At 49.3% G+C, this 10701-nt stretch overlaps 1 protein-coding gene across 1 annotated transcript; it reads right to left on the bottom strand.

The window, feature by feature from the left end:
- Nucleotides 1-3358: 3358 nt before the first annotated feature.
- LOC115356545 (proteoglycan 4-like) lies at nt 3359-5317 on the bottom strand. The gene is made up of 2 exons (XM_030047758.1): nt 5259-5317; nt 3359-3710 (listed from the first exon to the last, which is right to left on the bottom strand). The coding sequence occupies exons 1-2, from the start codon at nt 5315-5317 to the stop codon at nt 3359-3361; spliced, it is 411 nt and encodes a 136-aa protein (XP_029903618.1).
- Nucleotides 5318-10701: the final 5384 nt, after the last annotated feature.

The following is a 10701-nucleotide window of genomic DNA, read 5'->3' as shown; positions in this document are numbered from 1 at the left end:
ATTGTGGTTTTGTGCTTATATAATACTAAGATTATTTTCAGTTGCTTGGGATCAGGTTTTTGATTTGATTTGGGTTTAAAATTCATTAATGACCTGTGCATAACCTAAATAGACAAATTAACAGAAAAATAAAGGCTTTTTATTTTCAATTTTCAAAGATCGCACAAGCTAATTCTCTGTGGTGTCAAGTGTTTTGGCCGTTCACACACTTGACCCACTGGGCTGATCAAATCCCATTTGTTTGCATTAGGGTTAGTTTCGCCTCAGTTATAGAGACAAAAAGCAAGTTCCCTTAGTGAAAATAATTAACCTCTGACCCCTTAGTAACTTGATGTTAAATTAAATTATGTGATGTGTTCAGGTATCTCCAGACTGTCAGACATTTTGCATCTTCATACTGACATTGGTGTGAGTTTGGATTCTACCGACGCCGACGACCTGCAGCACCACTGATATAAACCACATCATGCTAACGTCATGGAAACATCTCAATCTGCTGACGTCATGGAAACATCTCAATCTGCTGACGTCATGGAAACATCTCAATCTGCTGACGTCATGGAAACATTTCGATCTGCGTATGCAGAAGCAGAACATTATAAGGCGGCTGTTTCAACCAGAGATTCATTTTGATTCTATGTTGTGAAATCTCTAGTTCCTCTGCAGGATTTGCTAACTGGTACAGAACAAGTCAACAGAGCATAGAAAAAACAAACAAACAGAGGAAGCGGCTCAGTTTGTCGCACCTGTCTGGTTGACAGTGGAAACTTCTGGAACTCTGCATCTATAACAAATCAGCATCCAGATAAACATCCATTCCATCTCCTGGAGTTTGCTCATCCATTTCCAGGCTCTGGAGAACTTTTCTTTTAGTTTGTGTGTCCAGCTGCAGTTGCTCTTGTTGTGTTTTGGAGTTGCAGGGCAGCAGCTGCTGTTCACCTGCCAAGGAGCCACAGGAGGAACACCGTCATGCTTCTGGTTTTCCAGATACATTAGAAATGCTGCAATGGGGGGCATGCAAGCACACAGCGGCTTTGCTCTGGTTGATTTTTGTTTTTGTGTTGTGGTGTGTTTGTTTGTTTGTTGACCAGCAAATCTACATAAAGCTGAGAACAACAGACTATAGATGACTACACAGCCACTGTCCTGTCTTACATAAAGTGTAATCTACTGTGTAGATTGTGTTACAGTTGAAAAATGCATCAGGTCCTTTCCAAACAATAAGACTAGGGACATTAAACCTCTGCTGCTGGAACATAACTGCCAGGTCCAACCTGAAGAGAGCCATCAGGGGGGCTAAGGCAGACAACAGGCAGAAGATAGACGGACATTTTAATGACAGAGACCCACAGTGGGCATGGGAAGGCATCCAGCAACTTACAAAGTACAAAGTCAGCAATGACAATGAGCAGCAGTGACTCTCTAGCAGAGGAGCTGAATAATTTCTTTGCTCACCTTGAGGTGAACAATGCAGACACCAGGAATAGGCTGATAACAACATCTGACAGCCCGACACTGCCAGCACTGATGATGTCAGGAGGGCGCTCCATGGCATGAACCCTGTAGTCCAGACTAGGGGGTTCAGTGGGTCCAGACTTTTTAACCAACCGTTCACAGATGGTCAGGATGGGGACTCACCATTCTTCCTTCCTGATAATCAACACTGGGGCCACACAAGGATCCTCTCCTGTTTTCACTTTGCACATGACTGCACACCAGCTCACAGCACAAATACCATAATCAAATTTGCAGATGACACAACTGTAGTTGGCCTGATACACAACGGTGATGAATCTGCATACAGGGATGAGGTCTGCAGACTGACGGATTGGTGCTCCACCAACAACCTGGCACTCAACATCCCCAAAACAAAGGAGACAGAAGGAGGAACCAGCTCCCAGAGGAGGCCCAGTGGAGAGAGCCCTCCTTTAAAATCCTGGGTGCACATGTCTCACAGGACCTCACGTGGACAAACATCACCTCCGGTAAAGAAAGCACCACCGCGGCTGTATTTCCTTTAGGCAATGAAAAAGCTGGACTTATCGTACCACATTCTTCTTTCTTTCTACGAGTGCTACACGGAAAGCATTCTCACCTACAGCAGACAAGAAAGCTCTTCAGAGTGTAATTAAATCAGCACAAAAAAATCATTGGCACTCGGTTGCAAACACCAGAGGATATTTACAGAACATGGTGCCTTTGCTGGGCAACAAATATCAGAGACTCATCACACCCTGGACACCACCTTTTCACCACCTTTTCTCCTTGCACTTGCACCTCCAGATACAAGAACAGGTTTTTTTTTGTTTTTTTTTAATCCAAATGCCATTAGAGAACTTAACTCTAATAACTGACCACACACTATTTCCGGTATGTGTGATATGCTCTGGCATGTGCAGTATGTGCAGGAATGTACAATATGTTTGTATTGTCTTTGTTTATAGACTTGTCTTACTACAGACTCTATATTTTAAACTTCTATTAATTATAGCCTTTCATGTGTATGTGTTTTTTATGTGATCCATTGAAGAGACCAATTACAGTGTACACTGTGCAATGACAATGAAGGCATTGAATTGTTTCCATATTTCAGCTAGAGTGCGGATACCCGACCCCGTCTGAACCCGCTGGGGTGGGTTCAGACAAAAATTTAGAAAATATGTTTGGGTGCAGTCACATTGGCGTTATTTTAGTGAAAAATGTTGGACCTGCTGTCTGCTCTGGGCAACTTCCTGTATAGTTCTGGAGTTTATATGACGACCCTGAAGGCAACACCAGGTGGTAACAACAATATTTAATTTATTTTTCAAATGCTGGAAAGCTCAGCATGAGGACTTCAAGACAATCTGGCAAATAGTGACTTCACCAGGAGCTGCTTATCCACTGACGGAGAACAGGAGTGACTGATTACTGGCAGGAACTGGCGGAAGTGAAGGGATACGATGAGGATACACACAGAAATACAAAATACAACAGGAAATGCACAAGAAACACAGAGTCCTTCAAAATTACGTCCAAAATCATGACAGTGTCTTTACTATTTATTACGTCTTTTTAATCTTTATTATTACGACCGTGTGTTTCAGGCTGTCTTTAAATGGTTTTATGTGTTTCATGCACAAGCCTCCCTCCACTGCCACCAGATTAATAACTGATTTACATTTACAAATGTCTATAAAACAACAACAAATAAGTACAGAATGTATTTTCTATACTGAGCTGTTTTATATTTGAATTAAAAAGTAATTTAATTTGAAAAGTGTCTGACAGTCCAGCCGCTGCTGGGTCAGTCTGACCTCCACTGACTGACCTCCTCTTGTTTTGTATTTGTGGTCTGAAGGTCTGAAGGTCTGCAGGTCTAGGCGTCTGGGGGTCTGATCGTCTGGGGGTCTGAGGGTCTGAGGGTCTGAGGGTCTGATGGTCTGAGGGTCTGGGGGTCTGAGGGTCTGAGGGTCTGGGGGTCTGAGGGTCTGAGGGTCTGGGGGTCTGAGGATCTGAGGGTCTGGGGGTCTGGGGGTCTGAGGGTCTGATGGTCTGGGGGTCCGGGGGTCTGAGGGTCTGGGGGTCCGGGGGTCCGGGGATCTGAGGGTCTGAGGGTCTGAGGGTCTGGGGGTCTGAGGGTCTGGGGGTCTGAGGATCTGAGGGTCTGGGGGTCTGGGGGTCTGAGGGTCTGATGGTCTGGGGGTCCGGGGGTCTGGGGGTCTGGGGGTCTGAGGGTCTGAGGGTCTGGGGGTCTGGGGGTCTGAGGGTCTGATGGTCTGGGGGTCCGGGGGTCTGAGGGTCTGGGGGTCTGAGGGTCTGAGGATCTGAGGGTCTGGGGGTCTGGGGGTCTGAGGGTCTGGAGGTCTGGGGGTCTGAGGGTCTGGGGGTCTGGGGGTCTGAGGGTCTGATGGTCTGGGGGTCTGAGGATCTGAGGGTCTGGGGGTCTGAGGGTCTGAGGATCTGAGGGTCTGGGGGTCTGAGGGTCTGAGGATCTGAGGGTCTGGAGGTCTGGGGGTCCGGGGGTCTGAGGGTCTGAGGGTCTGGGGGTCTGAAGGTCTGATGGTCTGGGGGTCCGGGGGTCTGAGGGTCTGGGGGTCCGGGGGTCTGAGGGTCTGGGGGTCCGGGGGTCTGAGGGTCTGGGGGTCTGGGGGAGCAGGGCTCCATGTGAGCAGCGGTGTCCTTCAGCAGGTCACAGTCAGCAGACAAATGGCCTCGTCGATCTAAATGAAATCTTGCAGCAAGGCTTATCGGCACTAATGAAATCAGCCTGAGAGCCGAGGGCTGCCGCGAGCCACGCCGTGTTTCTGTCAGGCCGCCGCCGGATCGAGTTAGCGGAAGGACAGGAAGAGGCGGAGTCACACACATCAACATCAGCTGTTCTTCATGCATGAAGCTGAGTCAGCAGATTCAAAGCTAAGGCACAGAGTTTACGCTTGTTCAGGAAGAAACACTGGTAAAGGAAATCCAGCCATTTTCCAACCCATTTACACACACACACACACACGCACATTTACACCTAGCAGCAACTTTTCATCTCTAGTCCACACGACTGAAGTCTGAAGAAGAAACAGAAAAACATTTAAACTAATTCTTGTGTTACCGCGGAGCCTCAAGGGCCCCTGCACTCGTGTCTCTTTACAATTTAACAAATTTATTACAAAAGCAAATGAATAAACAAATCTGTGGAAATTATTACAAAATGAGGAGTAGATGTTTTTTTGTTTTTTTTTGTCTCATTTAATACACCTCTATATGGGCACCATTAGCTGCACGAAGCACATCCAGACGGTGGTCGATGTCTTGCCATGTCGGCTGCAGCAGAGCCTCATCAGTGGTGGCCTCAGTGATCTTTAGCTGAAATACACAGAAGCATGTTTGCATGCATACACACGTTTAAAAACTTTGATAGCCACTGAGTAGATAGAACAAATCTGATTAACATATCTCATCAATTGCTTTTGTAATAGATTTTTTAAATTGTAAAGAGACTTTGTGGAAACCCTGTATTTCTGAATCTTTGACAAGGAGTCTGGACTGATCCTGGAACAGCTGTTATCCCAGCGCCTCTAAAACCTTTTCATGTCCCAGAGCTGCAGACGCCCATCTGAACTACCAGGGAATTACGAACAATAGGCAAAAGAATAAAAGAAATGATCTAAAATTAGGCCAAAAGTATTTTTTAAATTATACTGAATCAGATTTCTTGTGTTTAAATGGAAGGATCCCTGAGTTCTGCGGATCCTGGATCAGCTTCATAAAAGTGATGAATGCTGCACGGCTGCAGCAGCTGAGCTGCTCTCTGATTGGACAGCTGCTCGGCTCCATGGAGACCCATCTCTTATCGCAGCACAGGGACGCCAACCTGCAGCCCTCCTGGCCTGGGGAGAAGGTGTGCGTGTGTGTGTGTGTGTGTGTGTGTGTGTGTGTGTGTGTGTGTGTGTGTGTGTGCGTGTGTGTGTGTGTGTGTGTGTGTGTGCGCAGTGGGGTGATGGATGGTGTTGTGACAGGCCTTTGTCGTTTCTCTTTGGCCTGTTTTTTTTTTTTTTCCAGTGGGAGTCAGCAGGACACACACACACCCTGACCCACATATCACTAGATACCTCTTCACAAACACACACACGCACACACACACGCACACACACACACACACACACACACACACACACACACACACACACACACAGCAGGTGTTTATATTCAAAGCCAAGATGCCATTGTTTTGTTTTATGGCTGCAGAATTACATCAAATAGAAAAGATCTGCATGCTCATGTTTGCAATCTGAACTAGAATTTACAGTAAATTTCGGGGTTATCCCTAACCCTAACCCTAACCCTAACCCTAACACAGAGCAGAGCACACACACACACACACACACACACACACACACAATTCCTCAAACTGCCACACAGGGGTCCAGGGGTCGGGGGGGCTCGGTGCAGACTGGAGGATGGATTGGAAGGGTTCCAGGGTTCCTCAGGAAACGGGGCGTGGAGGATGGCGGGCCCCTGGGGGCCGTCCAGCAGGTGGCTCGCTCTAATCCCTCGCTCTCCACGGAGCCGCCTGTCAGTTGTGTCGTTACGGGCGTTTAATTATTGCCACGGCGGCGCCAGCGCGGCCATCAGAGACGGCTAATGGAGGTGATTTCATACATCGTGATGTCATATTAAGTCCCGAGACAGTTTCCAGGTTCAGGTTTTATCTACTGACTCTGGACCAGCTTCATCACAGCAGCATGATCAGAGAAACCACAACATTTAACACATTTAAAATGTTTAAAATAGTTTAAATGTAACATTTTAACATGTTAAACTTTAAAACATTTTAAACATGTAAAACGTGTAAAACATAAAAAACAAAATCTAAAACATTTAAAAGCAGTTTGTGTTGGAGCCATATGCCACATGTGAATGGTATGTGAATACTGTTTATGTTGCACATTTATCATGTCCTTTACGGTAGCTGGCCCGTCACGTGGGCGTGGCCGTGGTGCTGTTTCAGAGTTACACCTGTGCACCTGTGTGTCAGTGTGGAGAGGGGCGGAGCAGGGAGAGCATCTTTTGTTGATCGCTTCGCTCTGCGTTTGTCAGCCTGTCGACATAAAACAGTTTCATATGAGAAGAATAAACATCAAACAACCTCTGTACCCAAACCCTGACCCCTAAACCCTAAACCCTAACCCTGACCCCTAAACCCTAACCCTGACCCCTAAACCCTAACCCTAACCCTGACCCCCAAACCCTAACCCTGACCCCTAAACCCTAACCCTAACCCTCCGTACCATAACCCTAACCCTGACCCCTAAACCCTAACCCTAACCCTAACCCTGACCCCTAAACCCTAACCCTAACCCTAACCCTGACCCCTAAACCCTAACCCTAACCCTCGCAGCTTCTGCTGGTGAAGACTGTAGCCGTAATGTAATGTTAGCTAAAGTCAGCTAATGTCAGCTAATGTCGGCTAATGTCGGCTAATGTCGGCTAATGTCGCTAATGTCGGCTAATGTCGCTAATGTCGGCTAATGTCGGCTAATGTTAGCTAATGTCAGCTAATGTCAGCTAATGTCGGCTAATGTTAGCTAATGTCAGCTAGCGGCTGTTTGCAATGTAAAAACAAACTCTGCTCTGATCTCAGGTCAGCTGCGTGCTGATTGGCCCACCAGCTCTGTGTGTGAGTGGTTTGTGTCTGTGTCACTGCATCAGTGCACCTGGTTCTGCTGTACCTGCTACACCTGCTACACCTGGTCCTGCTGCACCTGGTCCTGCTGTACCTGCTGTACCTGCTGTACCTGGTCCTGCTGTACCTGGTCCTGCTGTACCTGCTGTACCTGGTCCTGCTGCACCTGGTCCTGCTGTACCTGGTCCTGTTGTACCTGCTGTACCTGCTGTACCTGGTCCTGCTGTGCCTGGTCCTGCTGTACCTGCTGTACCTGGTCCTGCTGCACCTGGTCCTGCTGTACCTGCTGTACCTGGTCCTGCTGCACATGGTCCTGCTGTACCTGCTGTACCTGGTCCTGCTGCACCTGCTGTACCTGTTGTACCTGCTGTACCTGCTGTACCTGGTCCTGTTGTACCTTCTGTACCTGGTCCTGCTGTACCTGGTCCTGCTGCACCTGCTGTACCTGGTCCTGCTGTACCTGCTGTACCTGCTGTACCTGGTCCTGCTGTACCTGCTGTACCTGGTCCTGCTGTACCTGGTCCTGCTGCACCTGCTGTACCTGGTCCTGCTGTACCTGCTGTACCTGGTCCTGCTGTACCTGGTCCTGCTGTACCTGCTGTACCTGGTCCTGTTGTACCTGCTGTACCTGGTCCTGCTGTACCTGCTGTACCTGGTCCTGCTGTACCTGGTCCTGCTGTACCTGGTCCTGCTGTACCTGCTGTACCTGGTCCTGCTGTACCTGCTGTACCTGGTCCTGCTGTACCTGGTCCTGCTGTACCTGCTGTACCTGGTCCTGCTGTACCTGCTGTACCTGGTCCTGCTGTACCTGCTGTACCTGGTCCTGCTGTACCTGCTGTACCTGGTCCTGCTGTACCTGGTCCTGCTGCACCTGCTGTACCTGGTCCTGCTGTACCTGCTGTACCTGGTCCTGCTGTACCTGCTGTACCTGGTCCTGCTGTACCTGGTCCTGCTGTACCTGCTGTACCTGGTCCTGCTGTACCTGCTGTACCTGGTCCTGCTGTACCTGCTGTACCTGGTCCTGCTGTACCTGGTCCTGCTGCACCTGGTCCTGCTGTACCTGTTGGCCTTGCTTACGGCTGTGCCTTCCACTGGATCTTTGTCTTGATCCCACTAATGTTCTCCCCCTTTCTCCCCCCTGAATAAGCACGCGCGCGCTTGCTTGTGTGTGTGTGTGTGTGTGTGTGTGTGTGTGTGTGTGTGTGTGTGTGTCTGCTGCCTCAGCCAGCCCTCAGTACATCACAGAGTTGTTATGTACATGACCACTAGAGGGCGCTTCACTTTAAAACGACCCTGCAGGTGGTGATAAAACATCTAATGAGGTGAAGCTGACAAAGTGGAGCTGCAGCGCCTCCTCCTCCTGAGCTGCAGCGCCTCCTCCTGAGCTGCAGCGTCTCCTCCTCCTGAGCTGCAGCGCCTCCTCCTCCCGAGCTGCAGCGCCTCCTCCTCCCGAGCTGCAGCGCCTCCTCCTCCCGAGCTGCAGCGTCTCCTCCTCCCGAGCTGCAGCGTCTCCTCCTGAGCTGCAGCGTCTCCTCCTCCCGAGCTGCAGCGTCTCCTCCTCCCGAGCTGCAGCGTCTCCTCCTGAGCTGCAGCGCCTCCTCCTCCTGAGCTGCAGCGCCTCCTCCTCCCGAGCTGCAGCGCCTCCTCCTCCCGAGCTGCAGTGCCTCGTTCTGAGCTGCAGCGCCTCGTCCTGAGCTGCAGCGCCTCCTCCCGAGCTGCAGCGCCTCCTCCTCCCGAGCTGCAGCGCCTCCTCCTCCTGAGCTGCAGCGCCTCCTCCTCCCGAGCTGCAGCGCCTCCTCCTCCTGAGCTGCAGCGCCTCCTCCTCCTGAGCTGCAGCACCTCCTCCTGATGCAGCTCAGCTCAGCAGCTCCAACAGAAACAGCTGTCAGTAAAGTGCAGCACTAACTATGAGCTCAATGCCAAACATAGACGTGAATGAACACCTCTGTTACCGTGACAACAAGACAAGCTGAGCGTTACAGGCAGCAGGAGAGGAAACTGTATGGCACCACATCTGGATTAGATTAGATTAGATTGGTTGGATTAGACAGGTGGAGCTGATAAAGAGTGCAGATGAACACCTGAAGGGGACAGGAGAGGGTGCAGCAGAGCTGAAGGGGTTAAACTGAGCTGATCGTGAGTCAGTCTGATAAAGATGCCTGTTAATCTCCAGGTCACAAACACACACCTTTAATAATCTCTGTCTTCATTAATAATCTCTGTCTTCATTAATAATCTCTGTCTTCATTAATAATCTCTGTGCTGCAACATGAAACTCTTCATTTGAACTGAAGGCAAAATGTTTCCTCAAATCTCTTAAAGCAGGTCTCATGTGGAAATGACAGAAAATACGTTAATATGAACTGAACATGTTATCTTTTGTTTTAATGCATTTCAGGGATAATTCCGGAATAATATTATAAAATCATAAAAGCAGGAGTTAGTAAGTGGAATCAGTTTTCTTGATTTCCTGTCAACATTTTAAAAAGGAACCTGCGTCACTTCAACCTGTTTTCCCAGAGAGGCTTTTAAAAAGGTGGCGTCTGCTCTCATTTAACAACTGAAAGCAGCAACTTTGCACACACACACACACACACACACACACACACACACACACACACACACACACACACACACACACACACACACGCCTCCTTCTCTCCTCCGTGCGGGGCGGAGCTGCAGAGCTGCGGGATTCTTCCTGCGGGACGGACACAAAACAAACTCCTGCAAGCTTCGGATGCGGGAGGCTGCGTGCCTCCACACCCCCTCCCCCCGATCCGACCCCAAACACACCGCAGCACCCCTCCCCCCCTGGGATGACGAGTGGGTCCCGGTCCGGGTTCGGGTTCGGGTCCGGGCGGCTCCGCTGAGTCCGAGGTGAACCAGAGCAAAACGGGATGCCGCCCCCTCCGCGGTCCGGACCGCGTCTCCTGCTGCTGCTGCTCCTCCAGGTGGGTCTTCACCTGAAACACACACACACACACACACACACACACACACACACACACACACACACACACACACACACACACACACACCTCTGCTCTGCTCTGCTCCGCTAAAACACACTTTAGTAAGCACTTTAATGTTAAGGATTTATTATGGAAAGCCTCCATGTTATTGATAATCTTTGTTTTCAAGCATGTGAGAAGACCACAACGCGCGCGCTGACATGCACGCGCGCACGCACGACAGTGGGTCTCTGTTACTTTTCCTGTTACTTTCTGCACATATTTCTTTGTGCAGGAGTGAAGCCTGAATAAAGCTCTATAGTAACATCAGCTAACACACACACACACACACACACACACACACACACACACACACACACACACACACGGTGACCTGAGCAGTAAATCAGTTTGAATCATTTACAGCACAACTTGTGCTGTAAATTTGTTGATCAGGATCAAAACCAGGATTTATAAAACACAACCCGTCAGTTGCAGGGCATCGGTGGTTACCATGGTAACCGCCTCTCTCTCTGAGTGGAGGATGAGTGAGTGGATGCTCGTTGCGTGCTGGTTGAATGTTTTTTTCTT

The sequence above is a fragment of the Myripristis murdjan genome, chromosome 24 (genome assembly GCF_902150065.1).
Source record: "Myripristis murdjan chromosome 24, fMyrMur1.1, whole genome shotgun sequence".
Lineage (NCBI taxonomy): Eukaryota > Metazoa > Chordata > Actinopteri > Holocentriformes > Holocentridae > Myripristis > Myripristis murdjan.
The sequence above is the reverse complement of the archived record's forward strand: the minus strand, read 5'-3'. Positions and strand labels throughout refer to the sequence as shown.